At 41.9% G+C, this 18,405-nt stretch overlaps 1 protein-coding gene across 1 annotated transcript in view; it reads right to left on the reverse strand.

The window, feature by feature from the left end:
* Positions 1-471: 471 nt before the first annotated feature.
* The window catches only part of LOC109909260 (contactin-4), a 39,827-nt gene continuing 21,893 nt past the window's right edge, over positions 472-18,405 (reverse strand). Inside the window, exons 11-22 of the mRNA XM_020508364.2 lie at positions 13,246-13,373; positions 12,496-12,668; positions 9,086-9,203; positions 8,542-8,700; positions 8,085-8,234; positions 7,245-7,315; positions 6,141-6,375; positions 5,910-6,025; positions 4,142-4,322; positions 3,465-3,577; positions 1,545-1,713; positions 472-1,409 (exon numbers count right to left, since the gene is read on the reverse strand). Coding sequence (XP_020363953.2) covers positions 1,324-1,409; positions 1,545-1,713; positions 3,465-3,577; positions 4,142-4,322; positions 5,910-6,025; positions 6,141-6,375; positions 7,245-7,315; positions 8,085-8,234; positions 8,542-8,700; positions 9,086-9,203; positions 12,496-12,668; positions 13,246-13,373 — 1,699 coding nt within the window. The 3' untranslated portion in view covers positions 472-1,323. The remainder of the gene's footprint in view (positions 1,410-1,544; positions 1,714-3,464; positions 3,578-4,141; positions 4,323-5,909; positions 6,026-6,140; positions 6,376-7,244; positions 7,316-8,084; positions 8,235-8,541; positions 8,701-9,085; positions 9,204-12,495; positions 12,669-13,245; positions 13,374-18,405) is intronic.

Below are 18,405 nucleotides of genomic sequence, written 5' to 3' on the forward strand. Positions count from 1 at the left end.
CCCTTACCCTAAAATACACTATACATGTATATAATCATGACTTGTTAAGACTCTAAAGCACTGGACGATGTTTGTGGGTATAACTGCCAATTTTCATTAGTCGGGTCAGTGTCCTCTGCCAGTTGCAGGGCATCAAATCCAATTCAGGTAATTCAATTCTGATTGAAACAATCCAAATTGCATGCATGGACTGACAATATACTGTAGGAGTTGGATTTGTTAATTTTATGCTCGCCAAGGACCAAAGTATTCAGTTAGATGTTGATCATGTTCAAAAATAAAAACCTGAGTGAGGGAAAGCACAGCAGCCATGCTGTCAATGTTGTGTAGCTAGCTACCTGTTCATGGTAACTTAATGGTATCCATTAATGCAGAAGGATGTCTCACTGACTCCTGTAAATGATGGCTGTCATTCTCCCTGGCACTTTCAAAATGGTACAGACATTTAAAATGAAAACACATTTAAAAATAGACATTTCAATGTGAAACATTTTATTCAGTCTCAATAACATCTCACAGAGATACATTTAGTTTGTTAATACAATAGTATTAAAAGGCTTATGCAACATCTATATCACATTTATGGTAAATAAACAAAAAATAAGCTATCAAGCACACAACTTGAAGTATCTTGAATACCAAACAATTGAAAATGGAGAAAGAATTAAATGAATGGAACATGTTAAACAATCTTCCCCAGCTATCAACAAGTTCTGTATATTGATCCAATATGTCTGTGATGGTCATATTGACCATGATGATGCTGTTAAATGTTGATGATAGAATATGTAAAACCTCAAGAATGTCCAAATACCACAGAACTTTGATTTTTTTTCACCGAATTTGCTGAATATTGACAGCAGCCAGACAAACCATATACAGTAACTGTGCTTCATCAAGAAATTAAAGGAAGGACAACCTCTGAATGAACTATGGTTGTTTCAACAGTCGAGTCATCCTAACAGAACGTTTACTGTACAATAACAAATAAATAGGGCACATAGAACACAGGGATGAGACACAAATAGGCCAGGCTCATGTAGATTGGCAAACATTAGAACAATCTTCTCATATCTAAAGCCTGACCTTTCTGCATAATATCTAGTGGAATAAAACACTCAAAAGCTTGGTTGACAAATGAATACAAAACTGCATACAAATATAAGGCAATGTAGCTGCAGTGAATACTCTAAATAGTAAGCTGTTGATTTCACATTCTTGAGAAGTGAATGCTACACATAAAAGATCAGTTTGTTATAATCTGCCACGTACTTTGCTGAGTAGATGATTCTCAAAGTTAGAGTTCATAAAAGGCATTTTAAGTTACAAAGTTAACCTTGAAAGTATAATAAACATAACTACACAAATGTTCATTGGAGCTGAGCTGAAATGGCCCTTTGAGTTAAGACCTGAAAAAGACAAAGACACATTAACAAGCATACCTGGGTGACTCATAGTTATGAGACAGACATTTGTTTAAGGCACTTTGGAAACCCAAAAGTTCATCCTGTGAATGGTGAAAGACAAAAACAGCAATCTCTTACTGGACATCTTTGGTATCCTGATGGGGCCACTGCTGCTGCCATCACCTCCACCACTCAAGACTTTGATCTCAATGAGGTAGTCCTCGCCAGAGGGGACTTGCAGCTCCACGCTGGTCCTGTTGGTCTCCACCACACTGCTCTTTCCAAGCCAGTTCTGACGGTACACCACCTGCACACAGCCACAAGACATGCCACAAGAGGTCGCTTCACAGTCCAGAACAAACTATTACATAGAGCCATGACTACATGGAACTCTATTCCACATCAAGTAACTGATGCAAGCAGTAAAATTCGATTTAAAAAACACCTTATGAAACACCGGGGACTGTGAAGCAAAACAAACATAGGCACAGACACATGCATATACACACACACGATAACATATGCACTATACACACACATGGATTTAGTACTGTAGATATGTAGTAGTGGTGGAATAGTGGCCTGAGGACAGACAGTGTGTTGTGAAATCTGTGAATGTATTGTAATGTTTAAAAAAAAAAGTATAAAATGCCTTATTTTGCTGGACCCCAGGAAGAGTTGCTGCTGCCTTGGCAGGAACTAATGGGGATCCATAATAAACCCCAGGAAGAATAGCTGCTGCCTTGCCAGTAACTAATGGGGATCCATAATAAATTCAAAAACCTTGAGACGGGTGAGGGAATATCATGGCGAGTATCTGATTAATACTGATTTCAGCGACACAAGTCGTTTGACCTTAAAGAGAAATTACTGATTTATGGATAATGCCTCTGTACTGTTTCTTTGAAGAAAGAAAAAGTGCTTCTCAGAGAAAGCCAAACTCTTCAGAAAAATAAACAGTATTTTCTTGATCAGTCAAATAGTTTTAAGAAATGTATTGTATTTTTAATGCAGGCTCTTTCCAGAGGATGCCATGAATTGCAAATTATAGTGTGAGGTGTTAGTGTGGCCCCCTGTTGTGCTCAGTGGAGGGGGTGGACCCCTGTGGCGCTCAGTGGAGGCTGGAGTGGCCCCCATGTGGCGCTCAGCGGAGGCTGACGTGGCCCCCATGTGGCGCTCAGCGGAGGCTGGTGTCGCCCTGTGGCGCTCTGTGGAGGCTGGTGTGGCCCTGTGGTGCTCCGTGGAGGCTGGTGTGGCCCTGTTGCGCTACATGGAGGCTGGTGTCCCCCTGTGGGTCTTCGTGGAGGCTGGTGTCCCCCTGTGGGTCTTCGTGGAGGCTGGTGTCCCCCTGTGGTGCTCCGTGGAGGCTGGCGTCACCCTGTGGTGCTCCGTGGAGGCTGGTGTCTCACTGTGGCGCTCCATGGAGGCTGGTGTTCCCCTGTGGTGCTCCGTGGAGGCTGGTGTCCTCCTGTGGTGCTCCGTGGAGGCTGGTGTCTCACTGTGGTGCTCCGTGGAGGCTGGTATGACCCCCATGTGGCGCTCAGTGAAGGCTGATGTCTGAATGTGGAGCTTCACAGGCTCCTAGCTGCTTCCTCACCTGCTCTCTCAAATCTCTGAGCCACATCCGATCAGTCAATTAGAAAATGTATACATTAAAAGAAAGCAGAACGTTTTCTGAGTCATAATCCTCTGCTGAATGCTCCAAGAGTTCAGATACCCAGGATGACATGAAACGCTTCCTGTTACATAGGTTAAAACACAGCAGGTCTTTTTACTACTGCGGAATTCAGGGAGATCGAGAGGCAGGAATCTTCACTCAATGTATCACGGAAGAAGCAGAGAAACAGGTTTGTTTTGCGTCATGTCACTGGGAACAGACTTTTTAATTTTGTATGGCCAGACAGGGACAATCCATATGTGATACTGAAAGTGCTGAGGTTTACATTTCCACTGCGACCAGGGAGTCATTTTTAGAGAACATAGCTGCTGAGGTTAGCCAAGAAACTGCATTTGTTTCCTAGTTTTCAAAGATTCTGCTATTTCACTGACAACACTCACCTTGTATCCTGTCACCTCAGACTCATTTCCCATTGCCTTGACATGCTCCCACTTTAAAAAGATCTTGGAGTTGGTCAAGTTCCACTCAATATTCCCTGGAGGTTGACTTGGTGCTGAAAGATATGCAATCATATAGCAACTCGAGTTAGTCACGTAACATTCCGTCAATAGCTGAAATAACTCCTAAATTACTTTCTCACTTTAACCATCCCCTTTTATCACTGCTGTATGAAGGAAATCTCAACTAGAAGGGTACAAGGTTAATGGCTGAATGATTGCCTCTAACTCTGATAAGCTCATAAACATGCTTCCTCTCCATGAGACGTCAAGACAAATAGCATCTTGTCACAGATTTTTGTAATTTTCTAAAAGAGGGTCCTGCGAATTCATGTTGTAGGAATAAGATAATCCAATTCCATCTGTTAGTCTGCAGTCAACACGCAGTCAAGACCATACACAGATGACTGTGTTTCGTCTCAGCAGTGCTGTTGATGTAGAGGATTCACAGAGGCTCTAAAGTCATTGAAGTCGTATTATATCCTGCTGCATTTTACCACAATTCCATTAATGTAAACCTCTGCGGGATATGTAGGCTTCATGAACGTGAAAGCGGACTTGTAAAGAGAGAAATGCTCAAATTGCATGTGACAGCTGTCCCATCTCAGAAAAAAACTCACGTGGTTTCTTGGTGGTGACATTGACTGCAGGGCTAGAAGGCCCTGCTCCAGCACTGTTCTGGGCCCTGACTGAGATCAGATACAACGTACTTCCCATGAGTCCAGAGAGAAGGGCCACAGTATCCGTGACCTTCACCATCTCAGCATCACTTTCCTGCACCCCCTCCTCCCAACAAAGCACCTGGAACCAAAGACATGAAGGTTATCCTAGACCTCCTGGCAGCATTAGAAACACTTCCAGCACTGTTGTTTGCTGATTTCATTCTGGACCTGATGAACAGGGGCTGTGAGTGAACAATGAAGGTCAAGTTAAAATCTCTCTGGGATCGTTCGGGACGCTAGCGTCCCACCTTGCCAACAGCCAGTGAAAGTGCAGGGCGACAAATTCAAAACAACAGAAATCTCATAATTTAAATTCCCCAACCATACAAGTATTTTACACCATTTTAAAGATACACTTCTCATTAATCCAACTACAGTGTCCGATTTCAAAAAGGCTTTTCGGCAAAATCAGAACATATCATTATGTTAGGTCAGCAACTCGTCACAGAAAGCATTCAGCCACTTTCCAACCAAAGAGAGGTGTCACAAAAAAGCAAAAATATGGGTCAAATGAATCACTAACCTTTGACGATCTTCATCAGATGACACTCCCAGGACTCAATATTACACTATACATGTATATTTTGTTTCGATCAAGTTCATATTTATATCCAAAAACATCAGTTTACATTGGCGCCATGTTCAGAAATGCCTCCAAAACATCCGGAGAAATTGCAGAGAGCCACATCAAATAACAGAAATACTCATCATAAACTTTGATGAAAGATACATGTTTTACATAGAATTAAAGATAAACTTGTTCTTAATGCAACCACTGAGTCAGATTTCAAAAAAGCTTTACGGCAAAAGCACAATATTCAGTAATCTGAGAACAGCGTTCAGCCACAAATGGAAGCCATACAGTTACCCGCCAAATTGTGGAGTCAACAAAAGTCATAAATAGCATTATAAATCTTCACTTACCTTTGCTGATCTTCGTCGGAATGCACTCCCAGGACTCCCACAAGAAATGTTTGTTTTGTTCGATTGCATCCATATTTATGTCCAATAGGCAATCACTTAAATTAAACTACAAACCACTACAAACCAAATTTCCCACTTCCTGGTTGGATTTGTCTCAGGTTTTTGCCTGCCATATGAGATCTGTTATACTCACAGACATCATTCAAACAGTTTTAGAAACTTCAGAGTGTTTTCTATTAAATACTAATGATATGCATATATTAGCATATGGGACAGAGTAGCAGGCAGTTTACTCTGGGCACCTTATTCATCCAAGTTACTCAATACTGCCCCCCTGCCTGGGCCTTCCCTATAGGCAGCCAGTCCTGGGCTATACTAAGGAAGAACGGCTAAGATCCTCAGGGTGTTCCATCATGAGGGACAATGCTTGTTGTGGAGGAAATTGACATATGATGTTCACACTTGTGAGTGGTGATCTATAGAACACTACTCAGGCAGGGTAGCAGCCAGGGTATAAGGGTCCTTGGGAGACCAGAACATCTTTGGACAGACCTCTTCATTCTCCAGATTAGATGGTGAGAAATCTACCCGTATCCCAAGCATTTTTACAGGGTAGGGGAGATGTCAAGTTTTATTTAAATGCATGCCGACCCATTGCAGAGCCAATCATACTGAGGATAATATATATCATGTTGTTTTCGGCTCTCTACCAGCATCATGAATGTTGGGATATTTTTCATACCTCATATCCAATGATCTTCCCACTGCTGGCTGTCTGGGGGATGGGTTCCCAGTACACCTCGATTTCAGAGGCTGATAGCGTCCGGGCCATCACTCTGGATGGAGCTATAGAGGGCTCTAAACATGAAAAGATGACACCAAGAATATTATCAAAAAATGGTAAACATTCAAGTCAAACTAACCCAAACTTTCCGTTTCATCAACAACTTGACCAATAGTCAAAGCAACTAACCTTCCTCTGCAGAATACACTACAACCACATGGCTAGATGGGCCTTCTCCTTCGTTGTTGTAGACCCCAACTTTCACCTCAAATTGGCAGAGGGGAGGGATGCTGTCGTTCCTGAAGGTGTATCTTGATGCATCAGGTGAAGGCAGCACAGTCTGTTTCCACATGGTTGTACCAAGAGAACGAAAAGCCACAATATATCCAAATTCCTCTCCATTCTGTAGTTCCTCTGGTATCGGCTATGAGACAAAGACATTTTGACAGCATACATTTTTCCCCATTGGTTGTGAACTGAATATCAAATGACTATATGAACTGGAAAAGTCCAATTCTGAATAATCAAATTCCACAACATCAACAAGTTAATACATGCATCTGCCAAAATAAAGGAAACACCTGAGTTAATGAGGCACACAAAGTATATTGAAAGAAGGTGCTTCCACACAGGTGTGGCTCCTGAGTTAATTAAGCAATTAAAACATCCCATCATGCTTAGTGTCATGCCCAGTTGCCCATTATTTTGGCTACCATGGCTAGAAGAAGAGATCTCAGTGAAGAGTGTGTGTGTGTCTCAGTCACCATCTCTTTACCCAATTGAACAACTTATGGGAGATTCAGGAGCGGCGCCTGAGACAATGTTTTCCCACCACCATCAACAAAACATCAAATTATGCAATTTCTCGTGTAAGAATGGTGTCGCATCCCTCCAATATATACCAGACACTTGTATAGTTAATGCAAAGGTGCTTCCTTTCCTTGGCAGTTACCTTTATATCCAAAGCTATACACACTTCCTAAACCATTCTGCATGATAAGCCAAATCACTTTAAGAGATCCACAGAAACACCCATTCTGAGACATCATCCTAGATTTATGCACATACAATTTCCACCATCGCTGCATCTTGCATTTTGATTTACACACCAGGGGAGCCGTTTGGAGGAGGCAAATATCTAGGCAAGACAGCTCTTGTTTTAATTAAAACCCATTTAATTGAAGTCACATTGCCGTAGAGAATTCTGTCAAACCCCATTCATGTCAGAAGAGTGATTTGAAAACAGCCTTCACAATGAAGACATATTCTAATAAATCTGATCAGCAAGCTTACCTCCCATTGGATAACCAGTTCTCCTCGGCTACCTCCTCCTCCACTCACATTACCCGGTGCTACTTCAGGAACTGGATGGACAGAAACAACAACAGTGTCTAATATAAGGGTGTGTATTCCTTCAGAGGGGGGAGTAAAGGCATATTTGAATCCTTACTACTCCAAAACCATACAGAAGCCTTGATATCACTATCATAGTGCCCCTAATCACAATACGGTTTCCTAAATTCACAAAGCAAAGGCTTGTTTTTTAAAATCCAATTACATTTAGGTTGATACTGTCACACGCGCCTGTGCATACTTGCCTACACACACACACACACACACACACACACACACACACCTGTTGTTAATACAGTGTGTCACATCCATGCGTTCTCCTCTCTTGTGGTTCAGTGAGCCATTCGGACGCACTCTGCTAACCAGCTCAAAATAGACACTTAAGTCATTGCCTGATGGCATGCGTGGGTATTTCACAGCATCGAAATGCTTAAAAGGTATGATGCATCCTGCTCGGTTGGTTCTAATCTAATGAGCAAAAGTATCAAAAGTGTCAATATCCACATGGCTGTGTCAGGCATGTCATCTAAACACATGAACAAATTCTCACTTTCTTTGCCTATTAGGTAAATCATTAACACCTGTCTCAGTGTCTGTCGATTGGAACAAAGCTGATTCTGTCTTCATTACACATAATTAGCGATGAGAAAGGCACGATAAAAGTGACTGTGGGATCTACATGGTGAAATCTATCAGGGGAAGAACAGAACACTCAATACAAGTTACACTAATCAGACAGTTATATTCACCACGAGAGGACAGAAAGGAATTAAAAAGTACCTGCTGCTTTCGTTCGAATCTGCTTGGATTGCATGCTGGGCTCTCCAACACCCACATTGTTTATAGCCACCACCCTGAATTCATAATCCAACCAGGGGTTTAAATCTATCACCGTTGCATGAAACATCTGTCCAGGCACAGAATCAGGAACTAGGATTAAAGAATTTAGAATTTAAATACGTATTGATTTTCATCCATCAACAAATCACATTTCAGAATTCAATCAATATAACTTATCCCAGAAGACCCCTGAGATAACAAATTAGTAAAAAGAAAGCAATACTCCTGTTCACATCATCCCTGAAGCTGACTCTTCTCACAATATTATCACAGTACAGAAACCACCAAATGATATATCTCTATGACAGAAACATTCTATGAATATAATGTCCTGTAGAGAACACTTCCATAAACGCTGTAGTGTCTAAGCAAATGGATGGGCTGGTGTTGTAGCTACCTGTCCTGACGGCCTGCCAGCCGATGGAGAAGGGGGTCCTGGCCTGGATGCTGTATGTGGTGACAGGGCTGTGGTTGTCTGGCCCAGGCCCCCAGGAGAGCTGGGCACTGGAGTCAGTGATCTCCCCCACCATGAGGCCCTCTGGGGCACCGGGTGGTCCTGACAGAACAGGGAGACAACCACTGTCAAATAGCTCTATTGTGTCAGCCAAAAAAGGATGGCAGGATTAAACCAGTTTCATGCAAGGCAGTCAAAAGAGAAAGACTTTTAATATTTCACCCAGTGGAGCTAAAGATCCTTCAATTGATGAGGGGAAATACAAAATTATTCAAAAGGGAAGGAGAAGTGGAAAATTTATGTACTGATTTAGAGATGATCCTGTAGTCATTATTTAACACTGAATGAATGTCACCGAGAATAGTTGGCTGAAGTAAAGAGAATTAATAGAGTGTGATAATGTCTGAGGTTCTAATTCCTCTTTAGATGATTGCTACAGCGTGTCAGAAATACAAAGTAGCATCACAGTGAGGAAGTGCGTGCGTACCTCTGACAATGAGGTCGGCTGCTGCTGAGACACTGTCCACCACGGTGTGAACCATGCACACATACTTCCCAGAATGCTTTAGCTGAATATTCCTGACCATCAGATCACCAGCTGATTCCTGATGACAATAGAACAGGACAAAGTGTAATTTCACAACAATACTAGTAATTCCAAATACAGTCATTCAATAACAATTGTTAATGTTGTGTACCAATAATCATTCTGCTAACGTTTCATCTCTCTGTACGCTATGGTAGTAGCAGGAAGAACTAGGCCAGGCTAGGTCTTTAGAGAGAGAAAAGAGCAGGTGGGAACACTGGTTCTAACAGTCACAAGGTTAAACAAACGACTTCCTGAACTTTAAGAGCTCTGCTAAATGATGCTGACAGTAAAAATGTCAGTGTTATACAGGCCATTTTAGCGCAGGGTCTTTGTGTGCTCAGCAGACCCGGGGATACATCCTGTAATCAGATAGATATGTGCTCTGATTCAGAGGGGTTGGGTTAAATGTGGAAGAACATTTTCAGTTGAATGCATTCAGCTGTACAACTGACTATGCATCCCCCTTTCCGTGTTCAATTCCTTGTTCACAGAAGTATTTTCTTATTTTGTATTTATTTAACTAGGCAAGTCAGTTAAGAACAGATTCTTATTTTCAATGACAGCCTAGGAACAGTGGGTTAACTGCCTGTTCAGGGGCAGAATGACAGATGTTAACCTTGTCAGCTCGGGGACTTGATCTTGCAACCTTTCGGTTAGTAGTCCAACACTCTAACCACTAGGCTACCTACTGAGTATCATGTGGTCTACTCCTAAGATCAGCTACAGGCTGGGAGTTTTCATCTCTCGCTACAAGTTTTACCTGGCCAGGCCTCCATGTTAAATGCCCTAGTCCTGTTTGACTTGTAGGTGTAGTGTTACAGTACACAGACGTGAGCAGAGATGCCTGTGTATAGTCTGTCTCCTGTACAGTACAGGTCAGAGTTTCCCGACCCTGGTCTTCCAGTACCCCCAACAGTACACATTTTTATTGTAACCCTGGACAAGCACACCTGATTCAACTTGTAATCATCAAGCCCTCAATGAGCTGAATGAGGTGTTTGTCCAGGGCTACAATAACGTTAATTGTTGGGGGTACTGGAGGACCAGGGTTGGTGTATTGTTGGGGGTACTGGAGGACCAGGGTCGGTGTATTTTTGGGGGTACTGGAGGACCAGGGTCTGTGTATTTTTGGGGGTACTGGAGGACCAGGGTCTGTGTATTTTTGGGGGTACTGGAGGACCAGGGTCTGTGTATTTTTGGGGGTACTGGAGGACCAGGGTCTGTGTATTTTTGGGGGTACTGGAGGACCAGGGTCTGTGTATTTTTGGGGGTACTGGAGGACCAGGGTCTGTGTATTTTTGGGGGTACTGGAGGACCAGGGTCTGTGTATTTTGGGGGTACTGGAGGACCAGGGTCTGTGTATTTTTGGGGGTACTGGAGGACCAGGGTCTGTGTATTTTTGGGGGTACTGGAGGACCAGGGTCGGTGTATTGTTGGGGGTACTGGAGGACCAGGGTCGGTGTATTGTTGGGGGTACTGGAGGAACAGGGTCAGTGTATTGTTGGGGGTACTGGAGGACCAGGGTTGGTGTGTTGTTGGGGGTACTGGAGGACCAGGGTCGGTGTATTGTTGGGGTACTAGAGGACCAGGGTCAGTGTATTGTTGGGGGTACTGGAGGACCAGGGTCAGTGTATTGTTGGGGGTACTGGAGGACCAGGGTCGGGAAACATTGATATACAGTGCCTTCGGAAAGTATTCATACCCCTTGACCTTTTTCACACTTTGTTACACTACAGCCTCATTCTAAAATGTATTAAATAAAAACATTTCCTCATCAATCTACACACAATACCCCATAATGATGAAGCGAAAACAGGTTCAGAATTTGTTGCAAATGTATTCAAAACAAAAAAAACAGTAATACCTTATTTACATAAGTATTTAGACCCTCAAAAATGAGCTCAGGTGCATCCTGTTTCCATTGATCATCCTTATGATGTTTCTACAACGATTGGAGTCCACCTGTGGTAAATTGAATTGATTGGACATGATTTGGAAAGGCACACACCTGTCTATATAAGGTCCCACAGTTGACAGTGCTTGTCAGAGCAAGCAATGAGGTCGAAGGAATTGTCCGTAGAGCTCAGAGATAGGATTGTGTCGAGGCACAGATCTGGGGAAGGGTACCAAAACATTTCTGCAGCATTGAAGGTCTCCAAGAACACAGTGGCCTCCATCATTCTGAAATGGAAGAAGTTTGGAACCAGCAAGACTCTTCCTGGAAATGTCCGCCTGGCCAAACTGAGAAATCGGGTGAAAAGGGCCTTGGTCAGGGAAGTAACCAAGAACCAAATGGTCACTCTGACAAAGCTCTAGAGTTCCTCTGTGGAGATGGGAGAACCTTCCAGATGAACAACCGTCTCTGCCGCACTCCACCAATCAGGCCTTTATAGTAGAGTAGACAGACGGAAGCAACTCCTCAGTAAAAGGCGAATGACAGCTCACTTGAAGTTTGCCAAAAGCACCTAAATGAAAAACATGAAAAACAAGATTCTCTGGTCTGATGATTGATCTCTGTGGCCTGAATGTCAAGCGTCACATCTGGAGGAAATCTGGCACCATCCCTATGGTGAAGCATGCTGTGGGGATGTTTTTCAGCGGCAGGGAAAACTAGTCAGGATCGAGGCAAAGATGAACGGAGCAATGTACAGAGAGATCCTTGATGAAAACCTGCTCCAGAGTGCTCAGTACCTCAGACTGGGGTGAAGGTTCACCTTCTAACAGGACAATGACCCTAAGCACACAGCAAAGATAACACAGGAGTGGCTTCGGGACAAGTCTCTGAATGTCCTTGACTGAATGTCCTTGAGCCAAAGCCCGGACTTGAACCCAATCGAACATCTCTGGAGAGACCTGATAATAGCCGTGCAGCAATGCTCCCTATCCAACCCGAAAGAGCTTAAGTGAATCCGCAGAGAAGAATGGGAGAAACTCCCCAAACAGAGGTGTGCCAAGCTTGTAGCGTCATACCCAAGAAGACTTGAGGCTGTAATCGCTGCCAAAGGTGCTTCAACAAAGAACTGAGTGAAGGGTCTGAATACTTAGGTAAATGTCAGGTTGGATGGGGAGCGTCGCTGCACAGCTATTTTCAGGTCTCTCCAGAGATGTTAGATTGGGTTAAAGTCTGGGCTGTAATATTCCTATAAGCAAAAAAATTAAAAAGTACATTTTTGCTTTGTCATTATTGTGTGTAGATTGATATGGGGAAAAAATATTTAAATCATTTTTTAAATTACGGCTGTAACGTGTCAAAATGTGGAAAAATTCAAGGAGTCTGAATACTTTCTGAAGGCAGTGTAGGTACATACCCCTCCTATCATCTCAAAGTGGTCCTGTTTGTTAAAATCAATGAGTTTGCCGTTGAAGAACCACTTAAAGGTGGGATCCAGGGAGGAGTCTCGGGACACTTCACATGGCAACACGATGCTCTGTCCCACAGTGGCATCCACACTCAGTGGTGGAACCGTTATCTTGGTTGGCTCTGTTTGACAACACAGAAAAACAAACACATGATCATGTGTTACTGGAGCCATGCTACAATATTTGAATATAGGCCTGCTGCTGGAAAAATGTCCTGATCATGTTGACAAGATGTTTTAAATGAAAAGCTTATTCCTTTCAATCCAATTAACATGTTTGGAGATTTTTTGTTGTTGTTGTATTGATATAGTCTTGAGACTGAATAATTCATCATAATGCAATGATGGTGTCAAATTAATACTCCATGTACAACCATCAGTTATTAAAAAGCCAAATCAACAAATTTAAACAACAGCTCTTTTTTTAAATCAACATGAAATATCTGACTTGGGTGGAACATAACATCTCTCTCCTCACTACTCTAGATGCCAGGGATTTTCTCCCCTCTGCTGTGTGACCAATAACTCACGGCTGACAAAACCAAGGATGATGAGTTATGTTTCTGTCAAACCAGCAGGAACATAAAACAACTATATATTTCATTATCAATTTCATGCTTGGCTTAGTATTTCCCCCCTCTAAACACAGGTTTAAACCATCTGCTTAAAAGGTAGTGAAATCCGTGTCCGGAAAAGTACCTTTCACCACCAGAGTACCAGTACTGCTTGATGTCCCAAAGGGGTTCCTGGCCACACAGGTGTACCTCCCTCCGTCTGATTTGCTGATGTTGGTGATACGGAGAGTTCCATCCTCCATAATTGTCCGTCTGACAAAAATGAAGGAACAGACAACTGTTGTTATCAGGATCAATAAGGATTTGATAGCACTGACTAGGTTATATAGGGGTTCTAAATGATGATTAGCATTCAAATACATCAACAGTTGTGGCTTCATCTCGATAATAAACTGGGTGGTATGAGACCCTGAATGCTGATTGGCTGAAAGCTGTGGTATATCAGACCCTATACCATGGTTATGACAAAACATTTATTTTTACTGCTCTAATTACATTGGTAACTAGTTCATAATAGCAATAAGGCACCCCAGGGGTTTGTGACATATGGCCAATATACAAGCGTTGCGTCGTGCCTATGAACAGTCATTAGCCGTGTTATATTTGCCATATACCACATCCCCTCGGGCCTTATTGCTTAAATAGCCTACATCCATGTTGAATGACAAGTATTTCATGAATTTAAAACTGAATTGTCTGGAAGACTGAATTCTCTACAAGCACATTTGCACATTTCAGAACAGAGCAATTATCTTAGTTGAAGCAGAACAGATTTGCTGTTGGGTCGACATGCTATTGAAAGCACAAAAGATTAAATGTGCATTTTAATAGAATACACAGTGGGACACTAAGGCCAATGAGGATAGGGGAAGGAGAAGAGAGCAGAACAACAGTGAGAGATGATTCACTCCGAATTGGAATCTTTACCTGCGGCCTTGTAATTATACAACATGTGTGAGATCCTATCGACACACTAAAAGCCATTTCCAAAAGGTAATGAAAGCAGATATGACTAAAGAGCCATCTCACTTGTAGCATGCTGTCTGGACACAGTGAGATACCGAGCAACAATGTTGAAAAAGGCACATTACTGAAATACTAATCAGGTACGATTGTAGACTACATACAGTTGAAGTCGGAAAGTATACTCATAAAGTGTACTGTATACTCATTCAGACTTGTAAAATAATGTACAGTTGAGGTGCAAAGCAACAGTCAAAGGTACAGTTGAAGTTTACATACACCTTAGCCAAATACATTTAAACTCAGTTTTCACAATTCCTGACATTTAATCCTAGTAAAAATTCCATGTCTTAGGTCAGTTTATTTTAAGAATGTGAAATGTCAGAATAACAGTAGAGAGAATGATTTATTTCAGCTTTTATTTCTTTCATCACATTCCCAGTGGGCCAGAAGCGTACATACACTCAATTAGTATTTGGTAGCATTGCCTTTAAATGGTTTAACTTGGGTGAAACGTTTCAGGTAGCCTTCCACAAGCTTCCCACAATAAGTTGGGTGAATTTTGGCCCATTCCTCCTGACAGAGCTGGTGTAACTGAGTCAGGTTTGTATGCCTCCTTGCTCGCAAATGCTTTTTCAGTTCTGCCCACACATTTTCTACAGGATTGAGGCCAGGACTTAGTGATGGCCACTCCAATACCTTGACTGTTGTCGTCCTTAAGCCATTTTGCCACAACTTTGGAAGTATGCTTGGGGTCATTGTCCATTTGGAAGACACATTTGCAACCAAGCTTTAACTTCCTGACTGATGTCTTGAGCTGTTGCTTCAATATATCCACATCATTTTCCTCCCTCATGATGCCATTTTATATATGAAGTGCACTAGTCCCTCCTGCAGAAAAGCACCTCCACAACATGATGCTGCCACCCCCGTGCTTCACGGTTGGGATGGTGTTCTTCGGCTTGCAAGCCTTCCCCTTTTTCCTCCAAACATAACGGTGGTCATTATGGCCAAACAGTTCTATTTTGCAGTTGCAATCCTTAGACTGGCTTTTTATGGTGGTTTTGGAGCAGTGGCTTCTTCCTTGCTGAGCGACCTTTCAGGTTATGTCGATATAGGACTCGTTTTACTGTGGATATAGATACTTTGTACCTTTTCCTCCAGCATCTTCACAAGGTCCTTTGCTGTTGTTCTGCAATTGTTTTGCACTTTTCGCACCAAAGTACGTTCATCTCTAGGAGACAGAACACGTCTCCATCCTGAGCGGTATGACGGCTGCATGGTCCCACGGTCGTCCTCCTCTTCATCTGAAGAGGAGAGGCGCGAAGGATCGGAGGACCAAAATGCGGCGTGATACGTGTTCATCATGAATTTTAATAAAGAAAACACTGAACACTATACAAAAACAGTAAACAAAATAACAACCGTGAAGCTAATGTGAGCTGCGCTGAAACAAGCCATCAACATAGACAATCACCCACAAACAAACAGTGCAACCCAGGCTACCTAAGTATGATTCTCAATCAGAGACAACTAATGACACCTGCCTCTGATTGAGAACCATACTAGGCCGAAACATAGAAATCACAAATCATAGAAAATCAAACATAGACTGCCCACCCAACTCACCCTGACCATACTAAATAAATACAAAACAAATGAAATAAAGGTCAGAACGTGACACATGGTGTTTATACTTGCGTACTATTGTTTGTACAGATGAACGTGCTACCTTCAGGCATTTGGAAATTGCTCCCATGGATGAACCAGACTTTTGGAGGGCTGATTTCTTTTGATTTTACCATGATGTCAAGCAAAGAGGCACTGAGTTTGAAGTAAGGCCTTGAAATATCATCCACAGGTACACCTCCAATTGACTCAAATTATGTGAATTAGCCTATCAGAAGCTTCTAAAGCCATGACATCATTTTCTGGAATTTTCCAAGCTGTTTAAAGGCACAGTTAACTTAGTGTATGTAAACATCTGACCCACTGGAATTGTGATACAGTTAATTATAAGTGAAATAATCTGTCTGTAAACAATTGTTGGAAAAAACGACTCCTAATCCACTTGCCAAAAGTATAGTTTGTTAACAAGAAATTTGTGGAGTGGTTGAAAAACTAGGTTTAATGACTCCAGCTTAAGTGTATGTAAACTTCAGACTTCAATTGTTTATTTGCAACATTTTCCCCATTGTTTGTAAAACTTCCACATCACAATCTAGATTAAAAAGTGGTTTACTTTACACAACGTAACAAAAGTAACCTCATAACAATGAAGTTGTTTTCATTCATTGTTTGCCAAATTCCACAAACATTGGGTTTTTAATGCTTGTACTTTATTTTAAAATATAACAAAATGTAACAAATGTAAACATGCATAAACAATGCTATGAACTCCTAGCTATCGTGACACTCTGTTCCAGCGAATCAAAAACAAAAGCTGTGAACTGCAAGCTCAGAAATCAAACAATTTCACTGCAGCTCTTAAAAATATGAATTCACTCAGGCTGAGCTGAGTCCATGCCTGACATAGGGTGCTTTGGGCAGATTTATTGACAAAAATATCAAATATTGAGTGATGGAGGCGTGCTGAAAACATGGCCTGAGGGGCAATGAGCTGCAAAACAAATAAAACGTAAAGAACTATCTGCTTTAAGAAGGAAACGCTGTTCAATGCTGTGCATTTTCTATTCTCGTCCAGACGCACAGGCTGCATAATCACTTCTTTCTCTTTTTCCACATGACTGCCAAAGGAATATGGTAACTAATCAATCGCTCTGCTCACATGTTGAGGCACGTCCACTGAGTTACGGAAAGACTATGGAAATGTGGCAGCACATATCGATTCAGGCCACAGCCTAAAAGCAGCAGTACCTCCAAGGCTCCTGTTCACCCTCCATCTGACTCAACCACACTACCCCAATTAAAGATGCAGAATTAGAGTGTGGGAGGAGTACACTAAACATTGTGCTGCTGGTGAGCTCCCTCTCTCTAATTTAAGGGGCTTCATTGGCATGCGAAACATATGTTTCCATTACCAAAGCAAGTGAAATAGATAATGAACAAAAGTTAAATAAACAATACAATATTAACAGTAAACATTACACAAAAGTTCCAAAAGAAAATACATTTCAAATGTTGTAATGATGTGCAAATAGTTAAGGTACAAAATGGAACATAAATATAGGTTGTATTTACAAATGTTCTTCAAGGGTTGCCCTTTTCTTGTGGCAACAGGTCACAAATATTTATGCTGTGATTGCAAAGAAAATCCCCAATAGATATGTGAGTTTATCAAAATTGGATTTGTTTTCAAATTCTTTGTGGGTCTGTGTAATCTGAGGGAAATATGTGTCTCTAATATGGTCACACATTTGGCAGGAGTTTAGGAAGTGCAGCTCAGTTTCCACCTAATTTTGTGGGCAATGTGCCCATAGCCTCTTCTATTGAGAGCCAGGTCTGCCTACGGCGGCCTTTCTCAATAGCAAGACTATGCTGCTCACTGAATCTGTACATAGTCAAACACTTTCTTAATTTTGGGTCAGTCATGGTGGTCAGGTATTCTGCCACTGTGTACCCACTGTTTAGGGCCAAATAGCATTCTAGTTTGCTCAGTTTTTTTGTCAATTCTTTCCAATGTGTCAAGGAATTCTTTTTTTGTTTTCTCAAGATTTGGTTAGGTCTAATTGTGTTGCTATCCTGGGGCTCTGTGGGGTCTGTTTGTGTTTGTGAACACAAACAGACCCGCTTGCTTAGGGTACCTTCTCCAGGTTCATTTCTCTGTAGGTGATGGCTTTGTTATGGAAGATTTGGGAATCACTTATTTTCTTGTAGTTGTAGAATTTAACGGCTCTTTTCTGGATTTTGATAATTAACGGGTATCGGCCTAATTCTGCTCTGCATGCATTATTTGGTGTTTTACGTTGTACACAGAGGATATTTTCTGCATGCAGAGTCTCAATTTGGTGTTTGTCCCATTTTGTGCTTACCACCTTGGTTGGTGAGCAGAATCCAGACCTCACAACCATAAAGGGCAATGAATTCTATAACTGATTCAAGTATTTTTAGCCAGATCCTAATTGGTATGTCGAATTTTATGTTCCTTTTGATGGCATAGAAGGCCCTTCTTGCCTGGTTTCTCTGATTGTTCACAGCTTTTGTGGAAGTTACCTGTGGCGCTGATGTTTAGGCTGAGTAATGTAAAGTGGCAAGAAAAAGTATGTGAACCCTTTGGAAATACCTTGACTTCTATTTAGGTCACAACAATAGGCAAACAAAGTCTGCTTAAACTAATAACACACACATTTTACGTTTTCAT

The sequence above is a fragment of the Oncorhynchus kisutch genome, linkage group LG1 (genome assembly GCF_002021735.2).
Source record: "Oncorhynchus kisutch isolate 150728-3 linkage group LG1, Okis_V2, whole genome shotgun sequence".
Lineage (NCBI taxonomy): Eukaryota > Metazoa > Chordata > Actinopteri > Salmoniformes > Salmonidae > Oncorhynchus > Oncorhynchus kisutch.